At 26.5% G+C, this 22,115-nt stretch overlaps 2 protein-coding genes across 3 annotated transcripts in view; both read left to right on the top strand.

Annotated features, from left to right (window-relative positions):
• LOC136977417 (longitudinals lacking protein, isoforms H/M/V-like) overlaps positions 1–2,112 on the top strand; it is a 108,985-nt gene extending 106,873 nt beyond the window's left edge. For both annotated transcript variants that reach the window (XM_067272888.1, XM_067272889.1), the window contains one exon: positions 633–2,112. In XM_067272888.1, the coding sequence (XP_067128989.1) occupies positions 697–1,965 (1,269 nt within the window). In that variant the 5' untranslated portion in view covers positions 633–696 and the 3' untranslated portion in view covers positions 1,966–2,112. The remainder of the gene's footprint in view (positions 1–632) is intronic.
• Positions 1,877–10,324, top strand: LOC136977416 (sex determination protein fruitless-like). Its single transcript, XM_067272887.1, has 2 exons — positions 1,877–2,013; positions 8,934–10,324. Exon 2 carries the CDS (start codon positions 8,988–8,990, stop codon positions 10,296–10,298), a length of 1,311 nt encoding a protein of 436 aa, XP_067128988.1. The 5' UTR covers positions 1,877–2,013; positions 8,934–8,987; the 3' UTR covers positions 10,299–10,324.
• Positions 10,325–22,115: the final 11,791 nt, after the last annotated feature.

The following is a 22,115-nucleotide window of genomic DNA, read 5'->3' as shown; positions in this document are numbered from 1 at the left end:
TTGATGTAGTCTACATACTTAAAAGACTTAATATCAGTGTTTTTTGTTTGTTTTTGTTCTTTTTATGAATCTCAAATTTTACAAGATAAAACCATTTAACAACTAAACAACTACAGCTACAGAATCCCAGTTATATAATTATTTTCATAATGTTTGATTATATATATAATTAAATTGTTATGAAAATAATAATAATATATATATAAAATTTTGAATAAATAAATGTAATTAATGCTACATGTATTTTTAAATGAAATCATTCTAAGTATTATTTGTTATAAGAGAATTAATTTGTAGTTTATAATTTCAGACTATGAAGAATTTTGCTATTATTATTGTGTAATTAAATATATTATCAATATTTTAATTGTATATAAACTGTAAATAATTTTTAAAATTTTTCATTATTATCAATATAATTTTAATAAAATCTACTATTTACTTAAAAGAAAATAGGTAAATTGAATATAACAATAATTGTTATTATTTTATGGACAGTTGTAAATTTTGAATACTTTAATCTCAAAAATCTTTTGAATTAAAAAAAAAATGTTATTTTCACTGTTAATTTAATCACTTTTTAGCTTCATTTTTGATGATTGTAGGTTTTCTAGGGCTTATTTTCTTTTCAGTGAGTACAGTTTTAGAAGTGACTCCAAAAACTTCAGAAGATAGAAAGAAAATCATCAATTTAAGATGGGTAGTCAACAGTTATGCTTAAAATGGAAGAATCATCATAACAATATTATTAATAATTTTGAACAGCTGCTTAGCACCGAAGCTTTGGTAGATATGACGCTCGCTTGTGAAGGTCAAATTATGAAAGTGCATAAAGTTGTACTTTCTGCTTGTAGTCCATTTTTTCAAAATTTACTTTTGGAGAATCCGTGTCAGCATCCCATTATTATATTAAATGGAATTAAATATACAGATCTCAGAACAATTATTGAATTTATGTATCATGGTGAAGTTAATATTAATCAAGATCAGTTAAATACCCTTCTGCAGACGGCAGAAAGCTTAAAAGTCAACGGTCTGACGGAAATAACACCAGAAAATGGATCGAGCGATGAGCTGGGCATAGCAGAAGTCAATGATGATCTATCTAACCATAGCTATCATTCGGATGCTAAATCTACAGGAAACAGAAAGAAAAAACGAAAATCAACCTGTAATAATTTTCACAATAATTACTCTGACGAACAAATTTCACCTAAAATTGAACCACCTATTTCTCCAGAATTGATCGATGTTACACCAGATATTGTCGTAGAATCAACTTCCATCAACAATAGACCAATGCCAGCTAATTGTGTGCAAAATCAATATTCTACACATTCGGTATGTAATTCCATAACTGCATGTGATAGCATTACAGATTCAACGGCTCGTCCAGTTTCGGCCCTACATTCAATGACTCCTAGCGGATCTATAGAATTACCTTCAAACGTTAACATAAAGATATCAGAACAATGTGCATCCACTGATGATAATTCACCTAATTTAGAGCTTCACAGTTCGACTGGCGAACAAACTGCAAGTCATCAGTCAGTGTTTTCCCAATTGGCTATTTCATCAGTCAGTATAAGTGAAAGCCCACTTCAACCTTCCAATATAATAATGAATACAGATAATCAGCTTACATGTGAATTGCCCGGTCCCAGTAATTATTTGCAGCTTTCCGTGCGGCAGGAGGATCAACAGCTAGTGAGGAAGAAAGAAAAATACATAACAAATGTATATACATCTCAATCTATAAATATGGAAGATTCTTTAAAAAACCTTTGTTGTCCATATTGTAAAAAAGTCTATTCTCAAAGTTCGAGTTTAAAAAGACATATGGAAATTCATATGCTTGAAAGAAAGACTTATAGATGTTATATTTGTCAGAAAAGATTTTCCTGGAAGAATTATCTTCATTTACATCTTAAAAGAGATCATGGTGTAAATATTCATAGGAATTAAGAGAAATGAATTTGCACATCTCTGATGCAAAAGAAAATGTGAAGAAAGGTAGCTTCCTTATCTTTGTAAATATAATTTAATGCTTGTTACATACAAAAAAAAATGCAAAAATTAAAAAAGTCAAATAAATTGCCATTCTAAAAAGAATTATTTTCTTTATATAAAATATTCATATTTTATATTTTTATATTCTTATGTGATTATATATATTTAATTACATTCAATTTTCTTTTAATAAAACCAACAAAAAGGATTCTAATTATGTACTTAATTTAAATAGTTTAGAAATTTTAATTAAAATTTGTTAAAATTTTATTCTTTAGTAATAATTAGGAAATAATTATTTTGTACAATAATTTAAAATATATATAATTTTATAATTATTGTCCAAAGTCTTTTTATTTTTATTTTTTTACAATAATTACTTTTATATGTAGAATATGCTGTACTTCATAAGAATGCATAGACATGTATTTAAACACATTTACATATAAATTTTAATTAAAAAAGCATATAAAAATTGTAATTGAAAAAAGTAAATTCTGTTTTTTATTGTTATCCTATCTTTAATTATAAACTAAATTAATATTTTTGTCTGCTGTTTTATATGTATAGTAAGTTCCTAGATTTAATATATATATAGTGATTTTTTAAGCAAATATAATAATTTAATATTAGAAATATTGCATTAATTGCTCTTGTCTTTTATCATTATATATCAACAGTTGAAAATTAGTGGCTTTTTTATTTTTGATTGACTCATTGTTTACTTTTTTGCTTCAAATTTCACTAAATTTATGTAGTTAAATTAATTAAATTTAAATATAAAACATTGTAAGGGAAAAAGTATACAAAGATATTTTTATTATGTTTTGAGTACAAATATAATGAAGATTTTTAACACATTAATAATTTTCTTCTGGTTCACTAAAATTGTAAATAGAAAAAAGTATTTAGATGTACAGAAATACAGGGTTGCTGAGATGGGGCAGAAAGTAGAAATTACCTGGGCCCAAAAACATTGACAGGATTCATAATTTAACAAATTTTATTTTAATTATAGCTTGAACTTTGTTACCTAAAATCCTGAAAATTGTTTTTTGTAATAAGTCATAAAGAGATGAGGGAGAATGTGAAACTGTGACTCTGTCTCTCAGCAGCTCTGCAGAAATATTAAAAAGCAATTTACTTTTAAGTTTATTGCAAAAAACATCTTAACTCTTTAGAAAATCAAATATAAAAAGATGAATTTATTAATAAGATATTTAATTTTGGTTTGTAATGATTCTAAAACTATAATAATATCAAATTAAGAAATTGATACTTACCAATGTATTTTCATCTATGTGAAATTATTCATTTTAACATTATAAAATGTAAAATATAATAAACTGTAAAAAAAGGTAAATTTTTATTATTTATATTGTATTGTGTTTAATTTTAAGGAGTATTACATTTATGAAAGATCATATACAATTAAATGATTACATGAAGCAGAGAAAAGTGTAATTTATGTAACTAATAATATGATAATTAATTTGCTAACAGTAATTTTTAAATATGGTAAGATTATTTTGATTTAAATATAATTAAATATTATAAGTAAGTTATATATTTTATTGTTATAAAATGTAAAATTAATTCTTTTTTTATTGAATTATAATTACAGTCATTTATTTATTATCCGACCATTAGCTTCCCCATAGTCTTTTCTAAATGATTGCATCCCAATTTTGAATAATACAAATATTAGATATTATATGTTAATTTTTGAAAGCTTGACACAGTTTTGACTGTCAAATAATGTATCATTCTGGTTAATACTTATTTAACTGTACACTAAAAGCACTGTTGTCAGTAGTTCATCATTTATATAAAGTAGTATTATTTTCTTGGTAAAGATGACATTCATCAATACAGTTATATATTTTATTTTTGTATATTGCATTATCTATAAATGTGACTTTTTAAGCTTCTGATGGTTTAATAATGAGTAAATGACTGTGTTCTAAAATTAATTAGATAGTCTTTTAGAATTAATTAGATGTTCTTTAATAATGCAAGATCAAATGCAAGTTATTAGATATTACAGAGAAGTTTAAATAATAATCTAATAAATTTTCATAATTTTTTTGTAATATATTGGCAACATATATTTTGAACTGAAATTGGTAGATTTCTGAATTTAAAATATTAATTTTTAAATATTGTACAATGTAAATTTTACATTTACAGTTTATAAAATGATACAATATACAGTTTTTTGACACTATTTAAGTAATTTTTATAATTCAAAATACTTACTTCAAAATATATAAATGTATTTATGTTTTAGAATTAGGTAATTTTAAAACCACATATTTTATTAGATTAGTAAATTAACAAAATAAGAATAGCAAAAATTTTACACTTGAACTTCCTTATATATATCTTGTATGTTTAAAATATATTTTAAGCATATACTTTTAACATACTATTGAGAGGATATCATTAGATGTCAAGGTCAACCCAAGACTTATTTTTTCACTTAAACTGTTGTAAAAGTTTTAGATATAGAGCTATAATTAAATAAGAGTAGGGGGAAAAGGCTAGAGTGTATATAATTTTTTTTCTGACTTTGCATTTCTATAATTTTCTAAAATCAGTCTAATGAAATGTCTTGTCAAAAACTGCTTGATTGGAGTGTCTATATATAAACATACACATACATGTTTATATGTTGATTCCAATAAAACAGTTTGAAGTTCTTCTCATGGACAATTTGGAGTTTGGAATATCAATGTAGAAATGTGTTGGTTGACATGGTTTAAAATATGTGCATAGTTTTTCTAATAAAACATTTTAAGATTAAGTTTATTTTCAACAATAATCCAAAAACTAGGGTCTAGTCATTCATAATATATAATATTTTTATTATCCGTTGCCATGATTTGTTTTCAATCACAAACAGAAAAATATTGAATAAACAGTAAATGCAATCAAGCTTCAATAAAGTTTTTTCTTTGACTTCATCATCAAGGAAAAATTGTAAATAGAAATCTATCTAGATAACTTTTATCCAAAAGTAGCTTTTAATATTTCTAGTACTTCCTTGTTTAAAAATTTTTAACTTTCAAGTTACTTCTTCATGCTTGCTGGAGAACAAAATATAAAGTTATAAAATTTTTAAAAATATTGTAGTTTCTTTTTAAAAATCGTTTTTGAACACTAACAATCAAGGTGTAGTTCTATTATTTGAAAAGGAAGAATAAGGTGAATTATAGTGAAATATGAGTATACAAATAAAAACCTACGCAGGATGCTAAATAAAGGATAAACTTCTAAAAGTGTTTGATTAAAAAATTTGATAATGTTATTCTGTTTTGATTCTTGTATTTATTTAGCTGATTTATCAAAAAACTTCATAGTATTATTGCTGCAAAATACTCATTTGGAACTTTAAAAGTTTAATATGTTGCATAATTATAACAATCGGACCTAAATAAGGAAAGAATGATTACAAGATATGCAATATTAAGGAAAGTAGAGCAGATTTTTCTTATCTTGTATGAATAAAAAATTCATTAATTTATCTAAAAAGAAAATATTTAATTGATGATTGAGGTAACCATTTAAATATAATTTAAAATTGAAAGGAATTAAAAGTTGGCAATAAATTTCATTAAAATAATATATAAAATTCCAATGTGTACTTGAAAAAGTGTTCATTAAAAAACTGAGAAAACAATTTGTTGATTTCTCTCCATTAAATCTCTTAATTTAACAATACATTGTTGCATGCATCCCTATGGAGATGGCTTAATTTCAGGAATTATTAATCATAGAAAAATGTTGATGAAATTTTGTTTGTGTTATCAAGATGTTGCAAGTTTTCTGCTATTCATAAAATATAATTTGAGTGCTATCATTCTTGCTAATATCACAAATATATTTAGTAATTATATACTTTTGCATTATACTTTTAAAATTTGATAAAAGTTATTATATCTGAAAACACATTTCCTCATTTGTTAGGAATATTTTAAATAATGTAAGAGAGAAAAATGTGCTGAACTTTGCCAACTAAAGATATTTAATACAAAATGTTTATCTGTATTTGCGGAATGTTTAAACATTTTCAGGTATGATTTTGTAGTTTAATGAATTGTTTGTAAATAATGGATTTTTATAAAATGTTACAAATTCTTACTTTTTTTTTCCAATAATAAAAAAAAGAACGATGATGCTAAAATTTTATATTAGAGAGAGAGAGAAGTTAAAAACAGTTGATAACTACTGAAAATTTTGTTACTTCTTGGGATAGTCTCATTATGTTACATCATTTTTTGGCTAACATACTTTTTTCATGCAAATAATAATTTTTTTAGAGAACTTAAAAATTATTTATTTTAATATAAAATAAATTTATATTGCCAAAACAAATATGCAAAGAGAAATATAATCTCAAACTTTAGATGAATAGATTTTTCAAAAACTCTTAAATAATTTTCAAATATTGGATCAATTAAAATAAATTTTTTGGGAGGATATTTTTATCTATTATTATTTAATTTATAAATTTTAAATATTAAAAATATTAATATATGTAATATATAAATAATTTTTGCTATTCTTAATTTTGAATTTATCAATCTTACAGAAATTAAAAACCTCATTAAAAAACTTGTTAAAAAAAATTCCTTTCCAGTGCAAAAGAAAAAGTACAAATTTGCAAAAAGATTTTATAATTATTGTAAAATTTATCATGATTTCATCCTTTTGTAAATCTTTAAATTTCAGTAACATCAACATAGTATTGATTAAATAGTTAATATTAGATTTCTGTAAAATTAATTAAATACATTCAAACAATTAATAAATTGAAGAGTGGATGATTAGGGTGGATCTTTTGGTCTTGAATTTGATTTTTACAACTTGTCAGAATAATTAAATATTTCGTTTAGATGTAAGAATTCAAGAAAAATTAATCTTGTTAATTCCTATTTAAATTTATCATTAAATTATATTAGAATTTAAATGATGTATTCTTAAGATGGCTTACATTTTTCAGTTAATGCAATATGCCTTTTAAGCAGTGAGAAATGATAGAATCATTTTATGCAATTGCAAATTACCAAAATTGCCACAAATTTTAAAATAATTACTTAGCCGAAATATTAACAAAGTGCAAAACTCTAGCTTTAAAATTCTCAAATATTAAATTTATATATTTATTAAATGTAAAATATTAAATTTACTTTTTAAATTTTTATTAAAATAATGAAAAGAAAAAAAATTATTTATTTAATTAATAAAAATTTCAAAGGGTGTTTCAATTGAGAACAATAATATTAATACACTAATGTTATATTTTTCTTAAAATATTCTCATTTAATAATGATAAATTGCAAAAAATTAGCATTATTTTGGATTTTATATTTGGAGTTCACAAATTCAATTAAAGAATAAGCAAATTGTAAATTTATGTTCTTAACTAGGAATACACATGAAATGGCATTCAAAGTTTAAGAGTTACAACTATTTTCCATACGCAAATGAAAAATGCCAGAAAATTTTATATAAAAGAATACCAATTGCTTATATTTGACTATATTTAGTTGGCCGAATTCAATATCTATCGACTTTGTAGAATCTATTTTATGACAGATGAATATTGGTTTCTATTGCTGGAATTCACACATTAAACTTATTTAATCAATAATCTTTAAGGTTCCATTTAATTGAAAATATATGCTGAAAACATTTAAAAATTTTTTTAATATTATTATATTTCTCTAGTATTACATAAAGATAAATATATCATACCATGAACTTATATTGATCATTTATGTTAGTTTAGCCTCACAAATTGTGTACAGAATGCTGCCAATTTCAAAATATACTCACTTCGGCTGTTTTTTATAGTTTAAAAAATGATTTAATTTTTAAAAATGTAGTCATATAAGTGTTTGTAACTGATGATTCATGCCTTACTAAAATATTATTGGGTCAATTGAATCCCCTGAATAGTTTAATTTATCAAAAAATATGATTTAAAATATTTTATTAATATATGTAAAAATTACATAAGTTTATTAATTTTTTCGTTAGATCAGAGTGTTTTTTCAATGACAAATATGATGAAAATTGTTTTATAAAATATTTAATATGTGAAAGAGTAAAAAGTTAATTATTAAATAAAAGTTTTTTTTACATAAAGAATTTTCTATGCATTTTCTTAATGATCAAATGTAAACATTTAGAAGGAAAAGGTTTGAACATTTTCGAAAGCTTCAAATATTTAAATATATTTATTGAAATTTAAATAAAAATTGGAATTATTTATCAATAAATATGAATCTCGATTAGTTTAATTATTCATAAAATATAATTTAAAAGAAAAATATTTATATATATATACTATTATTAGAGCTGGCATTTTAAATAGAATAAATATATTTAAGAAGAAAATCATCTGCATGAAATTAATTTTAAAGTAAAATATTTAGATCTGCTTAGTTTTAAAATTTAATATAAACAGATACTGGAATTCTATATTTATTTAATTATACATGTATTTAAAAAGTATTTATTTCTTAAAAACAAAATTAAATCCGTTAGAAAATAATTTTTTTTTATTTATTATAACGTAAAAAGTATCCAAACTTCTTGTTTTACAAGAAAATAAAATTTAAAACAAAAAACGATATAATTGAATATGAAATGAAAAAAAGGGTTTTTATATTAGATTCCATTTTAATTTTTCATACAAATTCCAATTTCTGTTTATTTAAAAATATTAAAAGAGATTATGGTTTAAGAAAAATAAAGGTAAATGAAAGAGAATTTATTAGAAATTCTGATGAAATTACTCGTATTAAATTAAAAATATATCAAGCATATTTGAAATATAATTTCTATATTTGGTTCAAGTAATGCTTCATTTGACAATAGCTGGGTTTTCTAGGGCTTCTTTTTCTTGATTACAGTTGTACAAGGGCAAAAAGCATCGCTGAAGAGAAGCTAAGTATAAAGACAACATAATGGGTAGCCATCAGTTATGTTTGAAGTGGAAAGACCACCAAACAAATATGTTGACCGGATTCGAAGAACTTCTCACTTCGGAAGCGTTAGTCGATGTAACTTTAGCGTGCGAAGGACAGAGTTTGAGGGTCCACAAAGTGATTCTTTCGGCATTCAGTCCGTTCTTTCAGAAGTTACTCTTAGAAAATCCTTGCAAACATCCTATCGTTATCTTAAACGGCATCAAATATACGGAACTCAGGACAATCGTAGATTTTATGTATCGCGGAGAAGTAAACGTTAATCAAGACCAGTTGACCGCCCTGCTACAAACTGCCGAAAGTTTAAAGGTCAAAGGGTTGACGGTGGAGAGTGGGCAGACGGGTGGTAAGGATTCCATAAGTTCTCTACAAGAATCCCATCCCGTCGATCAGAACGTAAATTCTACTTCAATTTCATCGACGGACGAACAGAAAAGAAATTATCCTCATTTGAAAAGAAAGCGACACAGTCGCGTACACCACAAAGTACACATTGCTGCCAGTTCGACGGGTAGTGAGAGCGAAGATCAAATATCCAACGTGGAATTGTCCTCGGTAGAACTCGCTTACGTCACTCCGGACGTCACCACCGATTCGAATACTGTATATCCTACTATAGTGTCGACTCACAGTCAAGCGGATTTTATCTCCCATTCCTTATTTAACGCTAACATGAATGAAAGTAACGAAGTCAATACGCAGAATAATTTCGTAGCCTCCACGAAATCCGCCGTCAACGACGAATCCTCCAACTGTATACTCGAGACGAAGTCGGAAGACGAGAAAGAAATGGAAGCGAAATGCAATCAGAATTTTGGGAATCTAGAAAATAATTCACCCCTACTATCACAGTTATTAGTTCAGACTCATCCGTCTGTAGGGGAAAAATCCAACGTCAGTTATTCCGAACATAACAATTGCGAGAAGCATTATGTGGCAAACAACGTGTCCTGTTCCGAAAATAGCCCGTGTAATGAACAGTTAACGTCTGTCGAAACGAATAATGCAGAAACTAACGAAATCAAACCTCTAACATTCAGATCTCCGTATAATAGTGGAAGAAAAGTGGCATTCGAAGAGTCGTCTGTCCATCCACGATGCCCCTACTGTAGGAAAATCTATTCGAGATTATCGAATTTGAAGAGGCACATGGAAATACACATGCTAGATAGAAAAACATACAAATGTTACATATGTCAGAAGAGATTCTCTTGGAAAACTACGCTAAGTTCGCATCTTAGAAGAGATCATTATGTTAAAGTAAGAACTAGTTGGTCTCATCAGGAATAATGATGGGGAATTTTTTTTTCATTTTTTTTTTTGTGTGTGTGTATGTATATATATATATATATATATATATATATATATACATACATACATATACACATATATATATACAGTATATATATATATATAAAAGAAATATCTGTGGGCTGTTTTTCTCTAATATTAGTATTATCAGGATTTAATAGGATCAAATATATTTATGCAAACTGAAGTAAATTAAGCTTTAACAGTGATATATAAAAAAACCAGGAGGAGAATAATTACAGTATTGGTACATTTATAAGTATGGTTTACCGAGAAAATTCTGAAAAAAAAATGTTCGGTCTTCCTTTTCCTATGCAGTTATTGAATTTATAATCATATAATTATCATCATTAAATGAGAAGATCATGTAAAAAAAATACTAGTTGCTTCCATAGATAAACAGAGCTTGCTCTACCAGAAAGAACATGTTATATATAATAGATTGGTTGTATATGGTAAACTTGATCATTTTTAAGATATTTTTATTATTATTCACAAATTTCTTACGAACATTAATTGCAGCTAATTGTATATTATTTAAATCCTTTTTTATATGGAAATTTTACTTTCATCATAAAATTTTTATTGGATTATTATTATTATTATTATTATTATTATTATTGTATTAAGCAATTTATTGTTTATATACACAATTCTGAAAGATTTATTTTCTATTTACTTACTTGATGTAGTTTTTTTTTAAGATTATCAAAATATGTTAGATCTTTGTAAAAATACATAAATTTATGAGCTAAATTAAGATAGAAACTAAATTTTTCTCTTCTTAAATCATACTGTAGATCTTAAGTTGCGCGTGTTTTAAATTATAAATTGTTTTTAATGAATACTTTTATATAAATTATAAACTGTGATTTTATATAAAATTATTTTAAAAGAGAAGGGAATAAAATGCATAAACGTTAGTTTATTCTTACATAAATAAATCTTCGTTTTAAAGAAATTAAAAATAAATTATTTATTTTTTATAGAAATAGTTAAGTGTAAAATTTTGTAAATTTTAGGGGGAAAAAGCATTAATATAAGAACATTTTTTCGTGTGTTTTTTTTCAAAAATATAAATCACAGTTTATAAATATTTATAAAAGGATGGCATTAAAAAATTGATACCGTTCTTTATTGTAAACAACTTAAAAGAATAAATTATAAATATGATAAAATACTATAAAATTTATTTAATGTTCTGATATAAGTAAAAATATTTTCGATTGAAACTCTCTAGAAGATTATCATCAAAAAAAGAAAAAAAATCAAAAAATATATATAAAATTTCCAAAGAAATTACGTAATTTCCAAAGATTTTTCACGGGTTTTAATTTAATATCTATAATTATCCTTCATTTATTATATATATATAAATATCTTATATATATATATATATATGTTGTGATTGTATTTCTGCTTCTATCAGACAAGTAGAATGACATCTTAAAGAAAAAAAATGTTATGTGGTTTCGCAATATGTTTTTTATTAACTAAGTATTGTCAAATTGTTACGCATCGGTATTGTCTTTGTTAGTTTCCAAGAATATATTTCAATTTAATATTTGAAAAGATAAAGAAAACAGCTGATAATAACAATACTGTTGAAGTTATTTGTACACGAAAATCATTTCAAGAAAGAGGAGAAGAAGAAGAAGAACAAAATCATATTTTTGAATTAATCAAAGAAAAAAATAAAAAAAAAAAATAAATATATATATATATATATAAAATAAAAATATATATATCTATAAAATTTATTTGTAGTAAAGACATTTATCTAGTCAGTTAAGAAAAAAATGTTCCTTTCTTCGTGTTCTTATTTGTATTTGTAGAACATCAAATGGAAGAATATTATTATTGTTTTATTTTCTTTTTTTTTTAATTTTGTGTGAAGATTTTTTTATTATCTTTGGACAGATATTGTAAATGATATCAAATAAGATGATTGCTTGTTTATCAGATTATATAGTTTGTGGATTTGATATTAAAAAAAAATACAAAAAATATGGGCACAGTAACCATCATTCCTACTTGTATAACAGTAGATTTATTGTGAAATTTCCATTTGCCAAATATGCAATGAAATTTTATTTCGTAGAAGATAGAGGAAAAGAAAAAAATTATATATATATATATAAAAAGAAAGAAAGCATTTGTAAAAAAAAAAATATTTAAAAAAAGTTTGCAACAAGTGGATACATTTGTACTGATGTATTATAACCTTGTAGCAATAAAACTGCTGCCATAGGGTTATGAGATCTGTAGTTTATTATGTTTAAATGTTTTTCTTCTTTTTTTTTAAATTTAATAAATTATTCTGGTAAAATATAAATTAAATTCGATTACAAGAATCGAATTTTAGTTATTTTCCTCTTCAAGGACTTGATTAATTTAAAGAATTTTACTAAAATCGCATCGATTCTTTTCATGAGATACGAGTGTTAAAAATCTGCAATTCGAGTTTCTTGTGAGATTTGCTTAGTAAAAGGGTATTTTGTGCAGACTTTTAACAAGTCAATTGCCAAGTAGATCAGATAGACGTCAATCGGTGAAGTGTGCATAAACCGATCGAGATGCATCGATAGATCGCAACAAGCTTTGCATCAGTTGAGTGGAATTATCAACTCGGATATCTCAGATAACTTTCCAATTCTCCGACTCAACGAAACTAGGAACAGAATATTTTTAAATCCAAAAAAAAAAAGTTAAAAATTCTTCTGCTTAGAAAAATTTACAATTAACTAATTAATTTGATAACGTTTTAAGATAAATTTAACAGGAAACAAGTGGGATTTTTGGAAAGACAATTTCTATGGTGTTATCTACGGGTAAAACTGTTTTTTCTAATAAATATTCGCGCTTATCTCAGAAGTTTTGAGTCTTATTTCGAGTGACAAACTTCTGTTCTCCGAAAGGAAAAAAAAATCGAGTCGAAATCAAAACTATTCTATCTCGATTTGGCATTAAATCGGCGAACATAACAAATATCCAGAAATCCACTTTAGTGACAGATCAGTTATTCGATTCTGTAGAAGAATTGAGAATAAATCAAGTGGAACACATCAAAGTATTTATTCTCATTTTTTTATTTATATATATATATATAAATAAATCAGACTATAGTGTACGAGATCTGTCAAAAAAATAGACTTTAAAAGTTTTTTTTTCTTTTTTAATGATAAAGTTTAAAGATAAAATTTCAAACTTATTAATTAAAAAAAAATACATATATAATAATAATAAATTTCAATAAATATAGATACTAGAAGATTAAAAATTCTTGAATTATTAATTATTAAGAAAAATATTCCAGGTATGATATATTTATCAAGATTCCGAAAAGTCAGTCGTAATGAAATATTACTTAATGCACGAGAATAAATTGAAATTTCTGGTTGGAAACGTTTCGGTTAATTAAATATTTATAGTTAATATTCTGAAAGTTAAACGTAAGTAGATTTAAAAAGTAAGGGGGAAAATGTATTAGAAAAAAAAAATATATATATATATACAGAACATTTTTTCTTAACTATGCAGTTATTTATGAAGTAATCAATAATTTTGTAATGATCTTAAACTAATGTACTCGAAGGGGGTCATAATTAGATTTGCTATTAAAATAACGATACTAAATTTGAAATTAAAAATTTTTATTTTTTTACTTGTAATTTAGAAATTAAAAATTGGTGTTTAATAATATATTGTTTGGAACTTTTGAAATGAAGTCGAATCCGTTTCTACTTAAAAATATATATATATTTTGATTAGTAAATATAAAGAGAGAAGTGCAGTTTGAAGTAAAAAAGTATATTTTGAGTGTTAAAATACTAAATTTTCCGTTGATTACAATCAGAAATTTTGTAAGAGGCTGCTAGATTTGTAATGAATTTATGCGGTTGTGTCTATTCTATCCTTAAGCAGAGAAAGTTTGAATACTTTAAATCCTTAAAACTCCCATTAACCGATTCGACGTGATCATTATTTTAACTTAATGGACATTTACAAATATCGCGTCAGGAATTCCTTTAAAGGAATTTAGAATATCGGAACTTCCTTACCAATACAATTCGTCTATAGATCATTTTATCCCTTTTAAAAATCAGATTTATGTTTCCTGCTACGACTAATTGATCTGTTTCGACTGTTTCCCCGTTTTACGAATAAAGAAAATTCATTTTTATCTCGGAAAGTCAAATAAAGGATTTTTGTATCCAAAACAAAATTCCCGAGTAGTGAATAATGAATTAAATAATAAATTCGTCGTCATTTCGTGATCCAACCTAAAGTTGGAATCGTATATTTAATGAAGTTCAAGAATTTCATAATTTAACATTTTCTTTGTTCGAAAATTTTATCGATCTAAAGTTCTCTCTCACTCTCTTGTATATAAGAATATATATATATAAAATGATCAGTAATGTCGATCGATCTTTGATTAAAAAATCGTGAAAGGTTCGACTTTGTAAAGAGACTTTATTGTGTGACTGAGTGAGTGAGTAAGTTTTAAAATCAGAAAGAGAGCTAGAGAGATACTTTAAATAAAAATCTATAATCGCTAGAGAATACAATTTATCAGCTGATTGCCGTTCTAAATCTAATTTCGTTGGAGAATTGGTTGGACATTCACCAAGAGAAAGAGTTGTTTTGGCATCTTCGACATTTGCAGAAGATTGGGCAAGAAGAAAAAGTTTGGAAGAAAGCAATAGATCCACTCTTGACATTTGGGAACTGCTGAAGATGCTGCACCAATTCTAACCGTTCACTACCCTATTGTGTTCTGAGCAGAAAGACTCAAGAATCGATCTAAAATACCCCTCCAATAGATATCGAAGTTCATTCTTTTCTTTTGTCCACTAGTTTCTTTTCATCAAAATCATATAAAATGTCGATGCCGACAGATAAAGATTTCATTAAACTATAACAAAGTAAAAACTTACTCCACTGGCAAAGAATGTATTCAAAATTCCAAACAAACATCTACTTTAAGTTAATAGCCAATTATCGATTTAACCTTCGGCCATATTTACTTCGAATATAATGACTCACTTTTAATGAACAGATGTCCTAACGTCTTCCATATTTTTACCCCCTCCCTCTTTCTCTCCGAAGAAAAAGATTAAGTAGAAGGTTCCGTCGCGTAATTATTATTAATTTATATGAAAATTTAACCATTCTATCTCCTAACCGATTATTATATTAAAGTATCTCTTTAACAATTTACATTTTTATAAATGGAAATTCATTGGAATATATGAAAAAAGAAAAACGAATAAGATAGTTATTGATTATAAGAAGAATTTTCGTACAAGAAGAAATAAAATTCTCGAAATTTTAATCTAGTAGACGTTTCCGATGACGTCGAAATTCGAGGAAAAGCAGTTGAAAATATTTTTCTAACTACTAATTAAAGTTTTAAAGTACATCGTGGAAAGATTACTCTAGCAAAATATATATATAAACACACAATCCCGAAGCGTATTTTATCATTAGACGTTTGTACTGATAACGAGATTGGTTTTAAAGATATCAAATCTGATGTGTATCAGTACAAAGATTTGAAGTGCTATCTAATCCTGTTTAGTTTTTTTCTTTTTTATTATTGCGCTGATCAAAATTCCGTGTACAAATTCAATTCGACACATTAGGAATGCCACTGTTACGAATTGACGTTGATCCCGAAATATATATGGAAACTACAGAAAAGTAATACTTAAAAACGTTGACAGATAAATTTTCTCTCTTCATAACATGAAAAATACAGCTGTACTATTACAAATGACTACAGCTAGCGTTGTATATACTTGTCAGTCGATATAGTTATCGATAAGCGGACTACAATGATTATTTTTCCAATTATTTGGATGATAAATCTAACGAATACTCACGCGTGTTTTCATCTTACTCCGAATTATCTGAATACGGGAACTGTTTCAAAATTCTAAGTACTTTATCTAGAATAAAGGTCGAACTTCAAAACATATTCATCAAACTATTAAGTGGTCAAGCCATTTTTAAGATAAGAAGATTTAATATTCTATTTTTCTTAATTGTTTACCTTTCTAATTTCTTTTCTTAAGTGTTTCTTAAAACCTATTCAAAGCTATGAGAATTTTTTAAAATTTTCAAGAATTTAGTAGGTTTTTTTTTCTTACACAATATTTCATTTTATTTTACGGGAGATTGCGAAAGAACAGAAAGAATAATATCCAAAACAAAAATATTTGCTTTAGACCATTATATTGAAAAGCCTCCCCTTTTATATATATATATATCCATCCTCTTCTCATGTCTATCTACAATAAAATAGCAATAACGGTAGAAGCAAGTATTCTAGTATTATGTTCAATAAGTAAAGAGAACAAGGATGAGAAGGAGGAAAAAAACAAGCTATTGTAATTAAGATAATAAATCCTAATGAATTAACATGGGTATTAGTCGATCTCCTTAAAATTCCTAAAATTAATCAAGAGGAAGGCAAATTATCATGGAGTAATATGGGTAGAAACTCGATTTTGAATCACTTCAAAAGCACGAGAGTTGCAAAAATACCTTAATTAAAATTCTGATCAACAAACAAGACGTTGATGCCGCACTCTTTTCAAATTAGCGACGAAAAGGTTTTCATAACCATTGTCGATCGGTCTACTTTCCTTATTAATGAAGGTAAGACGATAGCCGAGTTTTCGACTTTTCCGACCTTCTTAAAAGATTAAAACTCCTCGGGCTAGTTCTTATCGATCCATCTATCTAAATGTTTATTCCTTGATGATTTCTTTCGTCTACGGCCACATCCGTTATAACCTAAAATTAAAAATATAACCGCATTCGTTACTTTAAAAAAACGTTACACGCGTGTATACCGTACCATGTGATGGCGAACGTGTAGTGCGGGAATTTATCAAGTGGTAGCTCGCGGCTCTCTCTACGATTACGAGTACGAAGCGAATTTCCTACACTGTGGGCATTAAAGTGATAAAAATTTTAATTATAAAAAACATTAATAAATCTCTCGATCCTTACGCTAATTTTAGGGGTACCTATTTTTTAAAATTCCGTCATTATCGAAGAATATTTGGGGTTAGATTTAACTATAGAATGTGAAGTACGTGATGTAGTGCGGCCGCTTTACAAACGAGCGAATGCAGTTCAATTTATCTCCACTTCTTACAACGTTATCGATAACGTTGCTTGGCATCGTCTAAAACTAGACTGTTGACATTCCAGCTTTATTCAATAAATCTGCATATTCTTATAAAAGATATATGCACGGAATTTTGTATTATAAATAAGATATTTACCCAAAGCAAATTTTGGTTGTTCGACCATTTATACTCGATTTAAAGGATACAACATCCCTGTTTATATTCTAAAGGTCATATATATGCGCTACACGAAGTCTATTATATGAATTTCTTTACCATATTCATAAAACTTGCAGCTGAACTTTATCATCATAATCGAGTTAGTATATAAATTAATTTACTGTGTTGTAAAGCAGAATTTATAATTACCGGAAATTTTAGAAATTCTTAGCAAAAATTAAAATAAAAATCGCTTTTCTAATTCCGTCCACTAAAAGAATTTGTGTTTTAAATAAATTATTAATATTATTATTATTATATGAAGAAACACTTATTTGTAGAAAGAAATCTGTATTAGAATCACGTCTTGCAAAATTAGTGCCGTTGAAGACCTTAAATTTCTTTAGTTATTGTACGTTGCAAAAAGTGCAAAGAAAATACAAGGCTTTGTTAAGATTTCTGAAATTAAATTACATTCCTTCCCCTTTAAAAAAAAAGAAATTAAATTTATCCTGTTATCTTAATTACCATAAGTTGCTCGGTAAAAGGATTCTATCTGTTATTTTTATTTGAATCCTGAATAATAAAATTTTGGAGTGAACTGCTGCATGGGACCGAAGACAAAGTAATAGATAGCTTGTGCGAAGATAAATAAATGCCATCGGGGAAAGTGGCATTGGACTTCCTGATGTTGGAATTTAGGAATTTTCCTACTACCCTAACCGGAGTCGTTGCTTTTACACACAGATAAATGCCTTATTGTGTAGTAGTTGTACTACTACTACATACACTCCCGATATAGTGATATGGAGCAAAACTCGTGGCTGAGATTGTTGATAACCTACTTCGAGTAATTCATTCATTCTCTGAATTCTTTCACTCCCGCAATGAATCTACATTACTAAGTTTTTGTGAAGAGTAAATTGTTGTGTCGAGTGTTCAAGTGCTTGGTTAAGAAGATGTTATTAATTTTGGAGTTAAGTTGTTTCTGTAATTTGTGTTTCGTGCTTCATTTCGTTTTTTTTTTCTGTAGTCGACGTTTGGATGAATGATTTTTGTGTTCTTTCTGCATTCTGTTCTAATCTATCCTCGAATGGAGTTATAAGCACGAAGTAATAAGCTATATTGTCTTGTTGGTCGTGCAATAACATTTGCGTGTATCACAGTAGCACTAAATAGAATTGGTTTTCTGTATAGAATCGCCATCATAAACCTTGCCATTCCGAGAATACGACATATCGACAAAACATTCTGCTCCGTTTCTTTATTTTTACTACTCACCTATCATCATAAGTATCAAAAACTCAATTTTTTCTCATCTCTATATTAATTATTTTCCTCAAAAATTCGAAAAACAGTTGAGGTTTCTTTAACCTACAAAAAAAATTAATTATACTTATTTCTTGTTATAACTGAAGAAGATAATCTGAATATATTTTCCCTTTTTTTTCCTCCTGTTGTCTCTCTCTCTACCCATCTTTCAAAATTAATTCCGATTTATTATTACACTTACAAATTTTTAAATAAAATTTAATCATGGAGATACGGTTTAATTCGTTGATAAAAAATGTATGCTGCTTTCATAATTAAAGAGAGGTGTTCCATTAGAAAAATGTAGAATGTCACAAAAGTAAGCAAACAGATCAAAAATTCTAAATGAGTGCAAACATGCTGCATAATCGAAATCTATTCTTATAATTAAATTTTACTCTTATCGATTAAATAAAAAAATATAATAATCACAAAGAAAAGCGCATTTTTTAACGAGTAATACCTGAATTTCGACCTTTTTTTTATTATGAAGACGAATTGTTATAATTATTTTTTCTCTCCCACTTTGTCTATTCATAATAAAAGAAATATAATGAAAAAATTGTACATCTTCCGATAGGTCAAGCACCGAATATAATTTTGCATCGGTGAAGGGAATAAGCAGACATCTGTTCCAGATCCTTCTTTTAATGTAAAGTCAATAAATATTGTTTTTAAAAAAAATCCTATTCAATAAAAATTTTAATGTTATAAAGATTCCGATAATAGGAGAATACTCCGATATTCTTTTTTTAAATCTATGTTTACACTTTTCCTTCTTTTTTTTTTTGGAAAAAAAGAGAGTAAGTTAACATGGAACGTTTGTCAGTTCGATTCACGCTTTGTATGCTGTACTAAAACTATTCGGCTATCTGATATATAAAAGAAAATTTAAATTCTATTAAGTATCAGGGTTTAAAAAGTGATCCATATCGCTTATTTTCCATGGGTAACATACATCTAAAAAAAACTGACTATAAATGATTTCTCGATACGCGTAAACTAGATACGGCACACATGAAAAAAATCTTTTTTCCTACTTGCACTTCATTTTTTTACACTAAAACTGAAAGCTTTTAACTGTTTTCGGGTTTTACTACAGAAGAATTTAAGTCGCTGTTAGTTACCCTAACAATATTTTTATATTTTTCCTACCGACATTCCATTATCGGAAGAATTTTACAAGTCTAAAATGTATTTTTTTGATGATGATCAACTTTACAAGTCCAGATGATAATCTAATTAGGTAAGAAAAAGTGTGCAGTGTGAAAAAAAAGAAGATAAAGAATATATCAAGTTTGGACAGGGGCAGAAAAAACAAGAAATTTCGCCATAGCAACGATTGGTGGTGATAAAGGATAAAAGCCAACAACATACCAGTGACAAAACAGAGGGGGTGGAAATATATATATAAGGGGAAAAAACACTTTTCTGGCGGAGACAAGAAGAACGAGTGTAGAATTTTTAAGATTAAAAAGCAGAAAACAAATTAAAAAATAAAGGTGGAATCGTTTAATGAGATTATATCATTTATATAACGAGTACATTCTGCTAATCATACTCGTTTACGTGAAACATAATGAGTACATTTCGGTCGGTGACGTAATGAGAAATTTTAAACTTACTTTAACAATAAAGCGACGTTTAAATTGTCGCCCGCTTTTGTTCCCATGTAGAAATTTAATTGGATCGTTGTACCGTAGCGCACGTTCCTTCAACGGTACAAATTATAATAAACGAATTTTCAAATCCATCTTCATTTAAGGAACACGCGGAGAAAGAGAGAGAGAAATGGTATCTTCAATATATTCTCAAATTGAATAGAAGTTTTCCAACCTAAAAAATAGAAGAAATTTTCTTTATAATAAGTTCTAGTCTTGGTACAAAATAACGCTAAATTGGTTTGAATACATATATATGTATGTATGTATGTGTGTATATATATATATGTGTTTTTCTTTCTTTACTTTCTAAATCATATTTCGCCTCGGTTTTGTTACTGCAGTAACCGGTACACTGGGGAAAACCACCTGCGACACGTTGACAGAATTATTACACCCGTTTCGGTTGTCACGATGGGAATGAAAGTCGTCACGGCCGTGTTTTCTCACGCTTACGGCTTACGTGGACCACCAACTTCAAGCCATACGTTCTCGTAAGAAAGCAAAAGTTAATGTAACTAGAACTTTTTTTTTCTTTTACAAAACGAGAAAAATTCTAGTTAATTTAACTAGAATCTTTTTTGGTTTTTCCACACCTATTTGTCATTTCCTTGGTTTATATTCACGCATTGTTACGGGCGGGCGCACTATATTATTATTATTATTCACGTTTTAAAACGGAAGTGCTTTTGTTTAGTAACAAATAAACTTGAAAAAAAAATTATTTCTCTTTGAAATTTTAAGTTAAAATTTTATAAAATTTAATCTTGAAAGTTAATGTTAATCATAGGCGTTTTTTACTTTCAACGTTTTCCATTGGGAGGTAAATATACTTTGATGAAACAACACTTTAAAAGTTTAATAACTATACATATATAAGTTATTTTCTAAACATGTTTGGAGAATAAAATAATGTATACATTTATTTAATAACATATAAAAAAATTCATATTGTTTAAAATTATAAAATAATAAAAAATTAAACTAGTAGTAAAAAATCCGTGGCTTTATACTTTATTCAGAAAGGAACAACATCATATAAATGTGTAATAGAGTCACTCTACAACAACAAAAATTGATTAATAATACAAAGCAATATTTTCTTATGTATTCATTTATAAATTATTGTTTAAATAATAAAATTTCAATTAATTGAATGATGATATCTATATTACGAAAATAAGAACATTTACCTATTTATAGGCAGAAAGTCTTCTTCAATAGTAAAAATTATTAATTAACATCCAATTTAGAGGTTCTTAATGGCTAATACACACGATATTCGTATTAGTTATCACTCGAACAATATAATTTTCAAGAGCAATATCATATTATGGAATACGTGCCCTTTTACCCCAAGAGCGTGCCTCTCTAGTGCTATGTAAGGAAGGATTCGTTAATGTTTTGGGTCCTGTAAGAAACGAGACAGAATCTAAATTATTTTGTATTGTTCTCAAAATAAACTATTCTGGAAAAAACATTCGATGAAAAATTAATGTTAGGATATTTTTCCATTTTAA

This window comes from Centruroides vittatus, unplaced genomic scaffold (assembly GCF_030686945.1).
Source record: "Centruroides vittatus isolate TY-2023 unplaced genomic scaffold, ASM3068694v2 contig_459, whole genome shotgun sequence".
Lineage (NCBI taxonomy): Eukaryota > Metazoa > Arthropoda > Arachnida > Scorpiones > Buthidae > Centruroides > Centruroides vittatus.
This window is presented reverse-complemented; position numbering and strand designations above follow the sequence as displayed.